A 20,531-nucleotide genomic window follows, 5' to 3' on the forward strand; every position below is an offset into this window, starting at 1 on the left:
ACACACACACACCTACATACACACACCTACATACACCACACACACACACACACACACACACACACACACACACACACACACACACACACACACACACACACACACACACACACACACACACACACACACACACACACACACACACACACACACACCTACATACACCACACACCTACATACACCACACACACACACACACACACACACCCACATACACCACACACACACACCTACACACACACACACACACACACACACACACACACACACACACACACACACACACACACACACACACACACACACACACACACACACACACACACACACACACACACACACACACACACACACACACACACCTACATACACCACACACACACACACACACACCTACATACACACACACACACACCAACATACACCACACAACCTACATACACCACACAACCTACATACACCACATACCTACATACACCACACCTACACACACACACCTACACACACACACCACACCTACACACACACACCACACACACCAACATACACCACACACACCAACATACACCACAACTACATACACCACACACACACGCACACACACACACACACCTACATACACCACACCTACATACACCCACACACACACACCAACATACACCACACAACCTACATACACCACATACCTACATACACCACACCTACACACACACACCAAACTCTCTCTCTCACTTCACTGCTTTGTCAGAGGCACTCTGCTAGTCCTTCCAATGCACCGCTGCTGTCTCAGTGATGTCGATACCATGCTTAACAGCAACACTGGGCTGCTACTTCAATGTCTGTATGTGCTGTGAGCCAACTGCCTGGGGCCATCTTCCTCCGCTCTAGCAGGACTGCTGCCTGACTGTTACCATCTCTGTTAGCTTCAGTGACTGTTACCATCTCTGTTAGCTTCACTGACTGTTACCATCTCTGTTAGTTTCACTGACTGTTACCATCTCTGTTAGTTTCACTGACTGTTACCATCTCTGTTAGTTTCACTGACTGTTACCATCTCTGTTAGTTTCACTGACTGTTACCGTCTGTTAGTTTCACTGACTGTTACCGTCTCTGTTAGTTTCACTGACTGTTACCATCTCTGTTAGCTTCACTGACTGTTACCATCTCTGTTAGTTTCACTGACTGTTACCATCGCTGTTAGTTTCACTGACTGTTACCATCTCTGTTAGCTTCACTGACTGTTACCATCTCTGTTAGCTTCACTGACTGTTACCATCTCTGTTAGCTTCACTGACTGTTACCATCTCTGTTAGCTTCACTGACTGTTACCATCTCTGTTAGTTTCACTGACTGTTACCATCTCTGTTAGTTTCACTGACTGTTACCATCTCTGTTAGTTTCACTGACTCCATGAGGCTCCGCCTCCTCTGTCTTAATGACGTGTTTGATTGTATTCATCTCATTGGGCAGACAGATGGAGGAGGGGCGAGACAGACAGACAGACAGACCGACCGATGTAGAGAGAGACAGACAGACAGACCGATGTAGAGACAGACAGACAGACAGACAGACCGATGTAGAGACAGACAGACAGACCAATGTAGAGACAGACAGACAGACAGACCGATGTAGAGACAGACAGACAGACCGATGTAGAGACAGACAGACAGACCGATGTAGAGACAGACAGACAGACCGATGTAGAGACAGACAGACAGACCGATGTAGAGACAGACAGACAGACCGATGTAGAGACAGACAGACAGACCGACCGATGTAGAGACAGACAGACAGACCGACCGATGTAGAGACAGACAGACAGACCGACCGATGTAGAGACAGACAGACAGACCGACCGGTGTAGAGACAGACAGACAGACCGACCGGTGTAGAGACAGACAGACAGACCGACCGGTGTAGAGACAGACAGACAGACCGACCGGTGTAGAGACAGACAGACAGACAGACCGACCGGTGTAGAGACAGACAGACAGACAGACCGACCGGTGTAGAGACAGACAGACAGACAGACCGACCGGTGTAGAGACAGACAGACCGACAGACCGACCGGTGTAGAGACGGACAGTCCGACCGATGTAGAGACGGACGGACCGACCGATGTAGAGACGGACGGACCGGCCGATGTAGAGACGGACGGACCGGCCGATGTAGAGACGGACGGACCGGCCGATGTAGAGACGGACGGACCGACCGACCGATGTAGAGACGGACGGACCGACCGACCGATGTAGAGACGGACGGACCGACCGACCGATGTAGAGACGGACGGACCGACCGACCGATGTAGAGACGGACGGACCGACCGACCGATGTAGAGACGGACGGACCGACCGACCGATGTAGAGACGGACGGACCGACCGACCGATGTAGAGACGGACGACCGACCCGACCCGATGTAGAGACGGACGATGTAGAGACCGACCGACCCGATGTAGAGACGGACCGACCGACCCGACCGGCCGATGTAGAGACGGACGGACGACCGACCGACCCCGATGTAGAGACGGACGGACGGACCGACCGACCCGATGTAGAGACGGGACCGACGATGTAGAGACCGACCGACCGACCGATGTAGAGACGGACGGACCGACCGACCGACCCGATGTAGAGACGGACGGACAGACCGACCGACCGATGTAGAGACGGACGGACAGGACGACCGATGTAGAGACGGACGGACAGACCGACCGACCGATGTAGAGACGGACGGACAGACCGACCGACCGATGTAGAGACGACGGACCGACCGACCCGATGTAGAGACGGACGGACAGACCGACCGACCCGATGTAGAGACGGACGGACAGACCGACCGACCCGATGTAGAGACGGACGGACAGACCGACCGACCGATGTAGAGACGGACCGACGACCGACCGATGTAGAGACGGACGGACCGACCGACCGACCCGATGTAGAGACGGACGGACAGACCGACCGACCGATGTAGAGACGGACGGACAGACCGACCGACCGATGTAGAGACGGACGGACAGACCGACCGACCGATGTAGAGACGGACGGACAGACCGACCGACCGACCGACCGATGTAGAGACGGACGGACAGACCGACCGACCGACCGACCGATGTAGAGACGGACGGACAGACCGACCGACCGACCGATGTAGAGACGGACGGACAGACCGACCGACCGATGTAGAGACGGACGGACAGACAGACCGACCGACCCGACCCGATGTAGAGACGGACGGACAGACCGACCGACCGATGTAGAGACGGACGGACGGACCGGACGATGTAGAGACCGGACAGACCGACGGACGACCACCGATGTAGAGACGGACGGACAGACCGACCGACCGACCGATGTAGAGACGGACGGACAGACCGACCGACCGACCGATGTAGAGACGGACGGACAGACCGACCGATGTAGAGACGGACGGACAGACCGACCGACCGACCGATGTAGAGACGGACGGACAGACCGACCGACCGACCGATGTAGAGACGGACGGACAGACCGACCGACCCGACCGATGTAGAGACGGGCGGACGAGACCGACCGACCGACCCGATGTAGAGACGGACGGACGGACGACCGACCGACCGATGAGAGACGGAGAGACGGACGGAGAGACGGACCCGACCGACCGACCGATGTAGAGACGGACGGACAGACCCGACCGATGTAGAGACGGACGGACGACCGACCGATGTAGAGACGGACGGGACAGACCGACCGACCGATGTAGAGACGGACGGACAGACCGACCGACCCGATGTAGAGACGGACGGACAGACCGACCGACCCGATGTAGAGACGGACGGACAGACCGACCACCCGATGTAGAGACGGACGGACGGACAGACCGACCCGACCCGATGTAGAGACGGACGGACAGACCGACCGACCGATGTAGAGACGGACGGACAGACCGACCGACCCGATGTAGAGACGGACGGACAGACCGACCGACCGGACCGATGTAGAGACGGACGGACAGACCGACCGACCGACCGATGTAGAGACGGACGGACAGACCGACCGACCCCGATGCCAGAGACGGACGGACAGACCGACCGACCGACCGATGTAGAGACGGACGGACAGACCGACCGACCGACCGATGTAGAGACGGACGGACAGACCGACCGACCGATGTAGAGACGGACGGACAGACCGACCGACCGACCGATGTAGAGACGGACGGACAGACCGACCGACCGACCGATGTAGAGACGGACGGACAGACCGACCGACCGACCGATGTAGAGACGGACGGACAGACCGACCGACCGATGTAGAGACGGACGGACAGACCGACCGGACCGACCGATGTAGAGACGGACGGACAGACCGACCGAGAGACAGACGATGATGAGAGACCGTAGACGGACAGACCCGACCGACCCGATGTAGAGACGGACGGACAGACCGACCGACCGATGTAGAGACAGACCGATGTAGAGACGATGTAGAGACGGACAGACCGACCGACCGACCGATGTAGAGACGGACGGACAGACCGACCGACCGACCGATGTAGAGACGGACGGACAGACCGACCGATGTAGAGACGGACGACCGATGTAGAGACGACCGACCGATGTAGAGACGGACGGACAGACCGACCGACCGATGTAGAGACGGAGACAGACCGACCGACCGATGTAGAGACGGACGGACAGACGACCGACCGATGTAGAGACGGACGGACAGACCGACCGACGATGTAGAGACGGACGGACAGACCGACCGACCGATGTAGAGACGGACGGACAGACCGACCGACCGATGTAGAGACGACAGACCGACGGTGTAGAGACGGACAGACAGACCGACCGACCGATGAGAGACGGACGGACAGACCGACGACCGACCGATGTAGAGACGGACGGACAGACCGACCGACCGACCGATGTAGAGACGGACGGACAGACCGACCGACCCGATGTAGAGACGGACAGACAGACCGACCGACCGATGTAGAGACGGACGGACAGACCGACCGACCGATGTAGAGACGGACGGACGGACCGACCGACCGACCGATGTAGAGACGGACGGACAGACCGACCGACCGATGTAGAGACGGACGGACAGACCGACCGACCGATGTAGAGACGGGACGGGACAGACCGACCGACCGATGTAGAGACGACGGACAGACGACCGACCGACCGACCCGATGTAGAGACGGACGGACAGACCGACCGACCGACCCGATGTAGAGACGGACGGACAGACCGACCGACCCGATGTAGAGACGGACGGACAGACCGACCGACCGATGTAGAGACGGACGGACGGGACCGACCGACCGACCGATGTAGAGACGGACGGACAGACCGACCGACCGACCGATGTAGAGACGGACGGACAGACCGACCGACCGATGTAGAGACGGACGGACAGACCGACCGACCGACCGATGTAGAGACGGACGGACAGACCCGACCGACCGATGTAGAGACGGGACGGACAGACCGACCGACCGGACCGATGTAGAGACGGGACGGACAGACGGACGGACCGACCGACCGATGTAGAGACGGACGGACGACCGACCCGACCCGACCGACCCGAGAGAGACGGACGGACAGACCGACCGACGGACCCGATGAGAGAGAGACGGACGGACCGACCGACCGGCCGATGTAGAGACGGACGGACAGACCGACCGACCGACCGATGTAAGAGACGGACGGGACAGACCGACCGACCGATGTAGAGACGGACGGACAGACCGACCGACCGATGTAGAGACGGACGGACAGACCCGACCGACCGATGTAGAGACGGACGGACAGACCGACCGACCGATGTAGAGACGGACGGACAGACCGACCGACCCGATGTAGAGACAGACGGACAGACCGACCGACCGACCGATGTAGAGACAGACGGACGACCGACCGATGTAGAGACGGACGGACAGACAGACCGACCGATGTAGAGACGACACGGACAGACAGACAGACCGATGTAGAGACGGGACAGACAGACAGACAGACCGATGTAGAGACGGACGGACAGACAGACAGACCGATGTAGAGACGGACAGACAGACAGACCGACCGATGTAGAGACGGACAGACAGACAGACCGACCGATGTAGAGAGAGACAGACAGACAGACCCGACCGATGTAGAGAGAGACAGACAGACAGACCGACCGATGTAGAGAGAGACAGACAGACAGACCGACCGATGTAGAGAGAGACAGACAGACCGACCGATGTAGAGGGAGACAGACAGACCGACCGATGTAGAGAGAGACAGACAGACCGACCGATGTAGAGACGAACAGACCGACGCGGAGAGACCGACAGACAGACCGATGTAGAGACCGGAAGACAGACCGACCGACCGATGTAGAGACAGACAGACAGACCGACCGACCGATGTAGAGACAGACGGACAGACCGACCGATGTAGAGACGGACGGACAGACAGACCGACCGATGTAGAGACGGACGGACAGACAGACAGACCGATGTAGAGACGGACAGACAGACAGACAGACCGATGTAGAGACGGACAGACAGACAGACGACCGATGTAGAGACGGACAGACAGACAGACAGACCGGTGTAGAGACGGACAGACAGACAGACGACCGATGTAGAGAGACGGACAGACAGACCGACCGATGTAGAGAGACAGACAGACAGACCGACCGATGTAGAGACAGACAGACAGACAGACCGACCGATGTAGAGACAGACAGACAGACCGACCGATGTAGAGAGAGACAGACAGACCGACCGATGTAGAGGGAGACAGACAGACCGACCGATTAGAGGGAGACAGACAGACCGACGATGTAGAGAGAGACAGACAGACCGACCGATGTAGAGAGAGACAGACAGACCGACCGACCGACAGACAGACCGATGTAGAGACGGAAGACAGACCGACCGACCGATGTAGAGAGACAGACAGACCGACCGACCGATGTAGAGACACGGACAGACCGACCGACCGATGTAGAGACAGACGGGACCGACCGACCGATGTAGAGACAGACAGACAGACCGACCGACCGATGTAGAGACAGACAGACAGACCGACCGACCGATGTAGAGACAGACAGACAGACAGACCGACCGATGTAGAGACAGACAGACAGACCGACCGACCGATGTAGAGAGACAGACAGACAGACCGACCGACCGATGTAGAGACAGACAGACAGACCGACCGACCGATGTAGAGACAGACAGACAGACCGACGATGTAGAGACAGACAGACAGACCGGACCGATGTAGAGACAGACAGACAGACCGACCGACTGACCGATGTAGAGACAGACAGACAGACCGACCGACCGATGTAGAGACAGACAGACAGACATCGGCGAGACAGACCGACCGACCGACCGATGTAGAGACAGACAGACAGACCGACCGACCGACCGTAGAGAGACAGACAGACAGACCGACCAACCGATGTAGAGACAGACAGACAGACCGACCGACCGATGTAGAGACAGACAGACAGAGACCGACCAGTACAGACAGACCGACCGACCGATGAGAGAGACAGACAGACCGACCGACCGATGTAGAGAGACAGACAGACCGACCGACCGATGAGAGACAGACAGACAGACAGACCGATGTAGAGAGACAGACAGACAGACAGACAGACCAGACCGATGAGACAGGACAGGACGATGTAGAGACAGACAGACAGACCGATGTAGAGACAGACAGACAGACAGACAGACAGACCGATGTAGAGACAAACAGACGGACAGACCGACCGATGTAGAGGGAGACAGACAGACCGACCGATGTAGAGAGAGACCGACCGATCGATGTAGAGAGAGACGTGCGAACAGACCGACGCGGAGGACCGACAGACAGACCGATGTAGAGACAGACAGACAGACAGACCGACCGATGTAGAGGGAGACAGACAGACACCTGATGTAGAGGGAGACAGACAGACCGACCGATGTAGAGAGAGACACAGACAGACCGACCGATGTAGAGAGAGACAGACAGACCGACCGATGTAGAGAGAGACGGACGAACAGACCGACGCGGAGAGACCGACAGACAGACCGATGTAGAGACCGAAAGACAGACCCGACCGACCGATGTAGAGACAGACAGACCGACCGACCGATGTAGAGACAGGACAGACAGACCGACAGACAGACCGATGTAGAGAGACAGACAGACCGACCGACCGATGTAGAGACAGACAGACAGACCGACCGACCGATGTAGAGACAGACAGACAGACCGACCGACCGATGTAGACAGACAGACAGACAGACCGACCGACCGACCGATGGTGAGACAGACAGACAGACAGACCGACCGATGTAGAGAGAGACGTGCGAACAGACCGACGCGGAGAGACCGACAGACAGACCGATGTAGAGACCGAAAGACAGACCGACCGACCGATGTAGAGACAGGGACAGACCGACACGACTGATGTAGAGACGGACGGACCGACCGACCGATGTAGAGACAGACAGACAGACCGACCGATCGATGGTAGAGACAGACAGACAGACCGACCGATGTAGAGACAGACAGATAGACCGACCGACCGATGTAGAGACAGACAGACAGACCGACCGATGTAGAGACAGACAGACAGACAGACCGACCGACCGATGAGAGACGGGACAGACAGACCGACCGACCGATGTAGAGATAGACAGACCGACCGATGTAGAGACAGACAGAGGACCGATGTAGAGACAGACAGACAGACCGACCGACCGATGTAGAGACGGACAGACAGACCGACCGACCGATGTAGAGACGGACAGACAGACAGACCACCGGACGCAGACAGACAGACAGACAGACAGACCGATGTAGAGACAGACAGACAGACAGACAGACCGATGTAGAGAGACGTGCGAACAGACCGACGCGGAGAGACCGACAGACAGACCGATGTAGAGACCGAAAGACAGACCGACCGACCGATGTAGAGACAGAGACAGACTGAGACAGACCGACCGACCGACCGATGTAGAGACAGACAGACAGACGACCACCGATGTAGAGACAGACAGACAGACCGACCGACCGATGTAGAGACAGACAGACAGACCGACCGACCGATGTAGAGAGACAGACAGACAGACCGACCGATGTAGAGAGACAGACAGACAGACCGACCGGCGGAGAGACCGACAGACAGACCGATGTAGAGACAGACAGACAGACCGAGAGACAGACAGACAGATGACCCGATGTAGAGACAGACAGACAGACCGACCGACCAGACAGACCGATGTAGAGACAGACAGACAGACCGACCGACCGATGTAGAGACAGACAGACAGACCGATGAGAGAGATGAGACAGACCGACCGACCGATGTAGAGACAGACAGACCGACCCGACACGATGTAGAGACAGACAGACAGACAGACCGACAGACCAGACAGACCGTGTAGAGACAGACAGACAGACAGACCAGACAGACAGACAGACAGACCGACAGACCGATGTAGAGACAGACAGACAGACAGACCGACCGATGTAGAGACAGACAGACAGACAGACCGACCGATGTAGAACAGACAGACGAGGGACCCAGACAGACCGATGTAGAGACAGACAGACAGACAGACCGACCGATGTAGAGACAGACAGACAGACAGACCGATGTAGAGGGAGACAGACAGACAGACCCGATGTAGAGACAGACAGACAGACCGACCGATGTAGAGACAGACAGACAGACCGACCGATGTAGAGAGACAGACAGACGCGGAGAGACCGACCGACAGACCGATGTAGAGACAGAAAGACAGACCGACCGACCGATGAGAGACAGACCCGACGATGTAGAGACAGACAGACAGACCGACCGACCCGATGTAGACAGACAGAGACCGATGTAGAGACAGACAGACCGACCGACCGATGTAGAGACAGACAGACAGACCGACCGACCGATGTAGAGACAGACAGACAGACCGATGTAGAGACAGACAGACAGACAGACCGACCGATGTAGAGACAGACGAGACAGACAGACCGACCGAGAGACGTGTAGAGACGGAGAGACAGACAGACAGACCGATGTAGAGACCGAAAGACAGACAGACCGACCGATGTAAGAGACAGACAGACAGACCGACCCCGATGTAGAGACAGACAGACCGACCGACCGTAGAGAGACAGACAGTGACAGACGATGTAGAACAGACAGACAGACCAGACCGATGTAGAGACAGACAGACAGACAGACCGATGTAGAGACAGACAGACAGAACCGACCGACCGATGTAGAGACAGACAGACAGACCGACCGATGTAGAGACAGAGACAGACAGACGAGACCGATGGGAGACAGACAGACAGACAGACCGACCGATGTAGGAGACAGACAGACCGACCGATGTAGAGACAGACAGACAGACAGACAGACCGACCGATGTAGAGACAGACAGACAGACCGACCGACCCGATGTAGAGACAGACAGACAGACCCGACCGACCGATGTAGAGACAGACAGACAGACCAGACGGACCGACGATGTAGAGACAGACAGACAGACAGACCGACCGATGTAGAGAGAGACGTGCGAACAGATCGACGCGGAGAGACCGACAGACAGACCGTAAGAGACCAGAAAGACAGACCGACCGACCGATGTAGAGACAGAGACAGACGAGGCGACCGACCGATGTAGAGACAGACAGACCGGCCGATGTAGAGACAGACAGACAGACCGACCGATGTAGAGACAGACAGACCGACCCGACCGATGTAGAGCGAGACAGACAGACCGACCGACCCGATGTAGAGACAGACAGACAGACCGACCGATGTAGAGACAGACAGACAGACAGACGACCGACCGATGTAGAGACAGACAGACAGACCGACCCGACCGATGTAGAGACAGACAGAGCCGACGTAGAGACAGACAGACCCGACCGATGTAGAGACAGACAGACAGACAGACCGATGTAGAGACCGACAGACAGACGAGACCGACCGATGTAGAGAGAGACGTCGACAGACCGGCGGAGAGACAGACAGACAGACCGATGTAGAGACGAAAGACAGACCGACCGACCATGTAGAGACAGACAGAGACAGACGAACCGACCGATGTAGAGACAGACAGACCGACCGACCGAGAGAGACAGTGAGATAGACCACCGACCGATGAGACAGACAGACAGACCGACCGGACCGATGTAGAGCAGACAGACGAACCGACCGACCGATGTAGAGAGACAGACAGACAGACCGACCGACCCGATGTAGAGACAGACAGACAGACCGACCGATGAAAGACAGACAGACAGACGAGACCGACCGATGTAGAGACAGACAGACAGACCGACCGACCGATGTAGAGACAGACAGACCGACCGATGTAGAGACAGACAGACAGACCGATGAGAGACAGACAGACAGACCGACGACCGATGTAGAGACAGAGACAGACAGACCGACCCGACCGATGTAGAGACAGACAGACAGACGACCGACCGATGTAGAGACAGACAACAGACAGACAGACCGACCCGATGTAGAGACAGACAGACAGACAGACCGGCGATGGAGAGAGACAGACAGACAGACCGACCGGAGAGACCGAGACAGACAGACCGATGAGAGACCGAGACAGACAGACGACCCGACCCATGTAGAGACAGAGACAGACCGGGAACCGACCGATGTACAGACAGACAGACCGACCCGATGTGAGACAAACAGACGAACCCGACCGACCGATGTAGAGACAGACAGACAGACCGACCGACCCGATGTAGAGACAGACAGACAGACCGACCGACCGATGCGAGACAGACAGACAGACCGACCCGATGTAGAGAGACAGACAGACAGACCGACCGACCGATGTAGAGACAGACAGACAGACCGACCGAGATGTAGAGACAGACAGACAGACGATGTAGAGACAGACAGACAGACCCGAGAGAAGAGACAGACAGACAGACGACCGACCGATGTAGAGACAGACAGACAGACCCGAGAGAGACAGACAGACAGACAGACCGACTGGATGTAGAGACAGACAGACAGACAGACAGACAGACAGACAGACAGACAGACAGACAGACAGACAGACAGACAGACAGACAGACAGACAGACAGACAGACCGATGTAGACAGACAGACAGACAGACAGACAGAGACAGACAGACAGACCGACAGACCGATGTAGAGACAGACAGACAGACAGACCGACCGATGTAGAGACAGACAGACAGACCGACCGGACCGATGTAGGGACAGACAGACAGACAGACCGACCGATGTAGAGAGACAGCCCGTGCGAGACAGACCGACGCGGAGGACCGACAGACAGACCGATATAGAGACCGAAAGACAGACCGACCGATGTAGAGACAGACCGATGTAGAGAGAGACGTGCGAACAGACCGACGCGGAGGGACCGACAGACAGACCGATATAGAGACCGAAAGACAGACCGACCGATGTAGAGACAGACCGATGTAGAGAGAGACGTACGAACAGACCGACGCGGAGAGACCGACAGACAGACCAGGCCAGCAGCGTCAGATTGCCAGAATGACACACCACTCATTGCAACACATTGGAAACGTCACTGTTGATCCCGATGGCAGATACTGGTCAGATATCATACAGCACTTTGAACAGTGAAAGTATCCCATCTAGGTGAGACTGACATATTGATGACGGTCCCTTAAGAGTCAACTAAGAGTCAACTAAGGAGGAACAGAGAGAGAAGTAGGCGTTCCTAGTACACTTTGAATACAGATTAGTAGTGAGGGACAGGGAGAAGTAGCTTTCATCCCCTAGTACACTTTGAATACAGATTAGTAGTGAGGGACAGGGAGAAGTAGCTTTCCATAGAACCCCTATAGAACACCAGATTAGTAGTGAGGGACAGAGAGAAGTAGCTTCCATCCACTAGTACACTTTGAATACAGATTAGTAGTGAGGGACAGAGAGAAGTAGCTTCCATCCACTAGAACACTTTGAATACAGATTTATTTTTTCGTCATTTAATAATCCATTTGACCCGTTGAATGGGATCAGCATTGTTGTTTTCTCTCCTCTCATTAAACCACCTGGCTAGTTGGTGGGAAGCCTGTTTGAGTGTTTGGCTCCAGCTAAAGGGGAGGTAAGCGACCCGCTGCATCGTGTGGTGTGTTTATTACTCACGCATGACTTTAGCTTAGCGGTCGTTTTTTTTATACCCATCATCACCCTCTCCAACGTGTGCTCCCCCCACCCCCTCCTCGGACCCCAGATACACCCGTCCCTCACGTCGTATAGAGTAGGAGGTGAGAGACGAAGCCATGCTCCGTTATCCGCCTGCCTGTCCGTAGCCGGTTACCGTCAGCACCCAACGCTTGCCCATCCTCTACCCTTCCTCCCTCCACGACTGTTAGAGAAAGAGACCAATCACTGCCTGTCCGTAGCCGGTTACCGTCAGCACCCAACGCTTGCCCATCCTCTACCCTTCCTCCCTCCACGACTGTTAGAGAAAGAGACCCATCACTGCCTTCTTAGCGTTGTGCTTCTGTTTCATACTTCCTAGTGAAGGGGTATACACACTGAAACTCCTTCTTTGTGTACTAATTGGGTGTGTTCCAGGACTCTGAAGGCGTAGAGATCATGCTAGGAGTGTGCTCCAGTGGTCTGCTCATCTACAGAGACAGACTGAGAATCAACAGGTTTGCCTGGCCCAAGGTCCTCAAGATCTCCTACAAGAGAAACAACTTCTACATCAAGATACGCCCCGGAGAGGTAAACACACCAACAACAACAACAACAACTGTAGATCTGTTACAAACCGAGTCAGGTATTTTACCATGTGACTTGACCAGGAAAAACTATGGCCCGGGGCCTAGTCAGGCCACTTCTCTGTGGCCCGGGGCCTAGTCAGACGACTTCTCTGTGGCCCGGGGTCTAGTCAGACGACTTCTCTGTGGCCCGGGGCCTAGTCAGACGACTTCTCTGTGGCCCGGGGTCTAGTCAGACGACTTCTCTGTGGCCCGGGGTCTAGTCAGACGACTTCTCTGTGGCCCGGGGCCTAGTCAGACGACTTCTCTGTGGCCCGGGGCCTGGTCAGACGACTTCTCTGTGGCCCGGGGTCTGGTCAGGCCACTTCTCTGTGGCCCGGGGTCTGGTCAGACGACTTCTCTGTGGCCCGGGCCTGGTCAGACGACTCCTCTGTGGCCCGGGGCCTGGTCAGACGACTCCTTTGTGGCCCAGGGTTTTTCCTGGTTACGTTATGTGGTCAGTGAAAACCTCTTGTCCCTAGTCATAACATTAGTTTCTATTTGGGAAATGAATTAAAAGTTGCAGACTACTATATTTAAGGACAGTTAATTGCTTCTTTTCTGACATGACCACTGCCCCTCTCCCTCTCCTCTCATGTCTCTCCTCTTTCTCTCTCTCTCTCTCTCTCTCTCTCTCTCTCTCTCTCTCTCTTCTCTCTCTCTCTCTCTCTCTCTGGTTCTCTCTCTCTCTCTGGTTCTCTCTCTCTCTCTCTCTCTCTCCTGCCCCTGCCCACTCGCCTCTCATCTTTCTCTCCTCTCTCCTGCCCACTCTTTCCCTCTCCTCTCTTCTGAGACACTTGTAACATCACCATCTCTTGCAGTTTGAGCAGTTCGAGAGCACGATTGGCTTCAAGCTCCCTAACCACCGTGCAGCCAAGAGGCTGTGGAAGACCTGTGTCGAGCACCACACGTTCTTCAGGTAAGAGATGTTTGTCCTCACAATTTGATACGGAGTCTTCAGGTATTCATAGCCCTTGACTCATTCCACATTTTGTTGTGTTACAGCCTGAATTCAAAATGTTTTTTCCCCTCACCCATCTACCCACAACACCTCATAATGACGAGGTGAAAACATGTTTGTAGAAAAATGTAGTAAATTCATTGAAAATTAAATACAGAAATATCAAATTTCCGTAAGTATTCACACCCCTGAGTCAAAACATGTTAGAATCACCTTTGGCAGCGATTACAGCTGTGAGTCTTTCTGGGTAAATTTCTAAGAGTGATTACAGCTGTGGGTCTTTCTGGGTAAGTTTCTAAGAGTGATTACAGCTGTGATTCTTTCTGGGTAAGTCCTAAGAGCTGTGAGTCTTTCTGGGTAAGTCCCTAAGAGCTGTGAGTCTTTCTGGATAAGTCCCTAAGAGCTGTGAGTCTTTCTGAGTAAGTAAGAAGTCCCTAAGAGCTGTGAGTCTTTCTGGGTAAGTCTCTAAGAGCTTTGCACACCTGGATTGTACAATATTGCAAATGATTCTTAAAGAAATTCTTCAAGCTCTGTCAAGAGGTTTTTTCCCCCCTCTGGTTCCTGACATGCTGGTAGAAATGAGGTAAAACTGTTTTAAGTTTACCTGCATTAACGTCCCCGGCCACTAGGAGCGCCACTTCTGGGTGAGCATTTGTTGTCTCTGTGCCTTATAAAGCTTCACTGAGTCCACTGAGCCAGGATCAGTTTGTGGTAGTAAATAGTGGGGTACAAAATATAGGTAAAAGTCATTAGTAGATAGTGTGGTCTACAGATCATGAGGTAGTCATTTTAATATTAGACATTGGGCCCAGCTGTGACAAATGACCCCGGTAGTCATTGTAGCTGCTTTGTCCTGGATGCACTGAGATGAGGTAGTCATTTATCCATGTGGGGTACTGAAACATAAGATAGTACAGTTTTTAATGTCTTGTTGGTAGGATAGTCTTAATGTAGGTCCAGTCCTGTTTTCCAATGACGGGGGCCAACAAAACTGAGGGAATGTGGCTTGCAGTCATATAGCTGTTGTAAAGTCCTTTGAGAGTGAATTTTAGTCATCGCCCTCCTCCCCTTTCCTTCACGCTGATGACTGATGAGGTAGTCATTGATCCTTGTATTGGCCTCACTAAAGAAAAAGTACTCCCTGGTCTTTGTGTTTGGGGTACTCCACTGAGGGACCTATGTGTATGTGTGGGGTACTGAGATGAGGTAGTCACTGTATGTGTGGGTACTGAGATGAGGTAGTCATTGTATGTGTGGGGTACTGAGATGAGGTAGTCATTGTATGTGTGGGGTACAGAGATGAGGTAGTCATTGTATGTGTGGGGTACTGAGATGAGGTAGTCATTGTATGTGTGGGGTACTGAGATGAGGTAGTCATTGTGTGTGAGGTACAGAGATGAGGTGAGTCATTGTGTGTGTGGGGTACAGAGATGAGGTAGTCATTGTATGTGTGGGGTACTGAGATGAGGTAGTCATTGTATGTGTGGGGTACTGAGATGAGGTAGTCATTGTGTGTGTGGGGTACTGAGATGAGGTAGTCATTGTGTGTGTGGGGGTACTGAGATGAGGTAGTCATTGTGTGTGTGGGGGTACTGAGATGAGGTGGTCATTGTATGTGTGGGGTACAGAGATGAGGTAGTCATTGTGTGTGTGGGGTACTGAGATGAGGTAGTCATTGTGTGTGTGGGGTACTGAGATGAGGTATTCATTGTATGTGTGGGGTACTGAGATGAGGTAGTCATTGTGTGTGTGGGGTACTGAGATGAGGTAGTCATTTGTGTGTGGGGTACTGAGATGAGGTAGTTATTGTATGTGTGGGGTACTGAGATGAGGTAGTCATTGTATGTGTGGGGTACTGAGATGAGGTAGTCATTGTGTGTGTGGGGTACTGAGATGAGGTAGTCATTGTATGTGTGGGGTACTGAGATGAGGTAGTCATTGTGTGTGTGGGGTACTGAGATGAGGTAGTCATTGTATGTGTGGGGTACTGAGATGAGGTAGTCATTGTGTGTGTGGGGTACTGAGATTGAGGTAGTTATTGTGTGTGTGGGGTACTGAGATGAGGTAGTCATTGTATGTGTGGGGTACTGAGATGAGGTAGTCATTGTGTGTGTGGGGTACTGAGATGAGGTAGTCATTGTGTGTGTGGGGTACTGAGATGAGGTAGTCATTGTATGTGTGGGGTACTGAGATGAGGTAGTCATTGTATGTGTGGGGTACTGAGATGAGGTAGTCATTGTGTGTGTGGGGTACTGAGATGAGGTAGTCATTGTGTGTGTGGGGTACTGAGATGAGGTAGTCATTGTATGTGTGGGGTACTGAGATGAGGTAGTCATTGTATGTGTGGGGTACTGAGATGAGGTAGTCATTGTGTGTGTGGGGTACTGAGATGAGGTAGTCATTGTGTGTGTGGGGTACTGAGATGAGGTAGTCATTGTGTGTGTGGGGTACTGAGATGAGGTAGTCATTGTGTGTGTGGGGTACTGAGATGAGGTAGTCATTGTGTGTGTGAGGTACAGAGATGAGGTAGTCATTGTGTGTGTGGGGTACTGAGATGAGGTAGTCATTGTGTGTGTGGGGTACTGAGATGAGGTAGTCATTGTGTGTGTGGGGTACTGAGATGAGGTAGTCATTGTATGTGTGGGGTACTGAGATGAGGTAGTCATTGTGTGTGTGGGGTACTGAGATGAGGTAGTCATTGTGTGTGTGGGGTACTGAGATGAGGTAGTCATTGTATGTGTGGGGTACTGAGATGAGGTAGTCATTGTATGTGTGGGGTACTGAGATGAGGTAGTCATTGTATGTGTGGGGTACTGAGATGAGGTAGTCATTGTATGTGTGGGGTACTGAGATGAGGTAGTCATTGTATGTGTGGGGTACTGAGATGAGGTAGTCATTGTATGTGTGGGGTACTAGAGATGAGGTAGTCATTGTATGTGTGGGGTACTGAGATGAGGTAGTCATTGTGTGTGTGAGGTACAGAGATGAGGTAGTCATTGTGTGTGTGGGGTACTGAGATGAGGTAGTCATTGTATGTGTGGGGTACTGAGATGAGGTAGTCATTGTATGTGTGGGGTACTGAGATGAGGTAGTCATTGTATGTGTGGGGTACTGAGATGAGGTAGTCATTGTGTGTGTGGGGTACTGAGATGAGGTAGTCATTGTATGTGTGGGGTACTGAGATGAGGTAGTCATTGTATGTGTGGGGTACTGAGATGAGGTAGTCATTGTATGTGTGGGGTACTGAGATGAGGTAGTCATTGTGTGTGTGGGGTACTGAGATGAGGTAGTCATTGTGTGTGTGGGGTACTGAGATGAGGTAGTCATTGTATGTGTGGGGTACTGAGATGAGGTAGTCATTGTATGTGTGGGGTACTGAGATGAGGTAGTCATTGTATGTGTGGGGTACTGAGATGAGGTAGTCATTGTGTGTGTGGGGTACTGAGATGAGGTAGTCATTGTGTGTGTGGGGTACTGAGATGAGGTAGTCATTGTGTGTGTGGGGTACTGAGATGAGGTAGTCATTGTGTGTGTGGGGTACTGAGATGAGGTAGTCATTGTGTGTGTGGGGTACTGAGATGAGGTAGTCATTGTGTGTGTGAGGTACAGAGATGAGGTAGTCATTGTGTGTGTGGGGTACAGAGATGAGGTAGTCATTGTATGTGTGGGGTACAGAGATGAGGTAGTCATTGTATGTGTGGGGTACAGAGATGAGGTAGTCATTGTATGTGTGGGGTACAGAGATGAGGTAGTCATTGTGTGTGTGGGGTACAGAGATGAGGTAGTCATTGTGTGTGTGGGGTACTGAGATGAGGTAGTCATTGTGTGTGTGGGGTACTGAGATGAGGTAGTCATTGTGTGTGTGGGGTACTGAGATGAGGTAGTCATTGTGTGTGTGGGGTACTGAGATGAGGTAGTCATTGTATGTGTGGGGTACTGAGATGAGGTAGTCATTGTGTGTGTGGGGTACTGAGATGAGGTAGTCATTGTGTGTGTGGGGTACTGAGATGAGGTAGTCATTGTGTGTGTGAGGTACTGAGATGAGGTAGTCATTGTGTGTGTGGGGTACTGAGATGAGGTAGTCATTGTGTGTGTGGGGTACTGAGATGAGGTAGTCATTGTGTGTGTGGGGTACTGAGATGAGGTAGTCATTGTGTGTGTGAGGTACTGAGATGAGGTAGTCATTGTGTGTGTGGGGTACTGAGATGAGGTAGTCATTGTGTGTGTGGGGTACTGAGATGAGGTAGTCATTGTATGTGTGGGGTACTGAGATGAGGTAGTCATTGTGTGTGTGGGGTACTGAGATGAGGTAGTCATTCAAAAAATGACACCGATTGAATCCATGCAACTTATTATGTGAATTCTTAAGCACATTTTTACTCATTAACTTATTTAGGCCATAACAAAGAGGTTGAATACTGATTGACTCAATACAGTTCAGCTTTTCATTTATAATTCATTTATAAAAAATGTGTATGTGTTCGGTTTCTTATTTTTCAGAGTAAATAACTCGCACTAGAGAAGCTTTAACCAAGTTTAATTCTTCCCAAAGGTTCTATACAGCTGTATTCAGACTCAACATTTCTCCAATCTATATATATCCCACTTAAGACCCTTCTCCTTCTCTCCAATCCTTGCATTTTATGGTTCTACAGGAAGAGAGTAAAGAGGGTAACAGGATACCAAACATTTATTACTCCCTTAAGAGAATCTGTCCTGACCTCAACCCCTCCTTCACCTAATCCACAGAGGTCCATCTGTCTCCCCTGTATCAACACATCTCTGTCCTCACCTCCTGACCTCAACCCCTCCTTCACCTAATCCACAGAGGTCCATCTGTCTCCCCTGTATCAACACATCGCTCTCCTCTTGTCCACCCCTCCTTCACCTAATCCACAGAGGTCCATCTGTCTCCCCTGTATCAACACATCGCTCTCCTCTTGTCCACCCAACACCACAGCTATCTGTCTTTCTACAGAGACCCAGTCTCTTTCACTCCTTATTAATATACTATGCGTCTGATCTAGCATGTCTTTAATGTCTCAGTGTTCAAAATGTCGAATCCGACAGTGTTGTAGGCCAGTGACACAAAATCTCCATTTTAAATTCAGGCTGTAACACAACATAAGGTCGAAGGTCGACGGTGTGTATATACTTTCTGAAGGCAACACCGCAGAACATTATAAAAAATGAAAACTTATCTTTAATCAGAACTTTACTGTAAAATGTAACAAGCCATTTTTATCTCCAGATAAATGTATCCCTTTAAGACAAAATGTTTTTTTTGGTTTTTTAACCTTTATTTAACTAGTCAGGTCAGTTAAGAACAAATTCTTATTTTCAATGACGGCCTGTTAACTGCCTGTTCAGGGGCAGAACGACAGATTTGTACCTTGTCAGCTCAGGGGTTTGAACTTGCAACCTTCCGGTTACTAGTCCAACGCTCTAACCACTAGGCTTCCCTGCCGAGTAACATGTCTGAGATCTGTTTTGATGTACTGTAAATTAAATGTATTATTATGATTGTAAAATATACAGATAATTTTTTTTTTTGATCACATAATTGTTGAATTTAGTCTTAACTCTTTTCTCCTCTCTCAGGTTGGTGTCTCCAGAGGCCCCCCCGAAGAAGTTCCTAGGTCTTGGTTCTAAGTTCCGCTACAGCGGTAGAACCCAGGCTCAGACCCGGAGAGTCTCCTCTCAGATCATCAGGGCCGCGCCCATCTTCGAACGCTCCTCCTCCAAACGCTACACCATGTCGCGCAGCCTGGACGGA

General features: G+C 52.7%; 1 protein-coding gene across 1 annotated transcript in view; it reads left to right on the forward strand.

Moving 5' to 3' along the window:
- LOC124027689 (band 4.1-like protein 3) overlaps positions 1-20,528 on the forward strand; it is a gene marked incomplete at its 3' end in the record, with an annotated part of 43,257 nt that extends 22,729 nt beyond the window's left edge. Inside the window, 3 exon segments of the mRNA XM_046340058.1 lie at positions 13,607-13,759; positions 14,616-14,713; positions 20,357-20,528. Of these exon segments, the coding sequence (XP_046196014.1) occupies positions 13,607-13,759; positions 14,616-14,713; positions 20,357-20,528 (423 nt within the window).
- Between the last annotated feature and the right edge of the window lie 3 nt (positions 20,529-20,531).

The sequence above is a fragment of the Oncorhynchus gorbuscha genome, unplaced genomic scaffold, assembly GCF_021184085.1.
Source record: "Oncorhynchus gorbuscha isolate QuinsamMale2020 ecotype Even-year unplaced genomic scaffold, OgorEven_v1.0 Un_scaffold_3473, whole genome shotgun sequence".
NCBI lineage: Eukaryota > Metazoa > Chordata > Actinopteri > Salmoniformes > Salmonidae > Oncorhynchus > Oncorhynchus gorbuscha.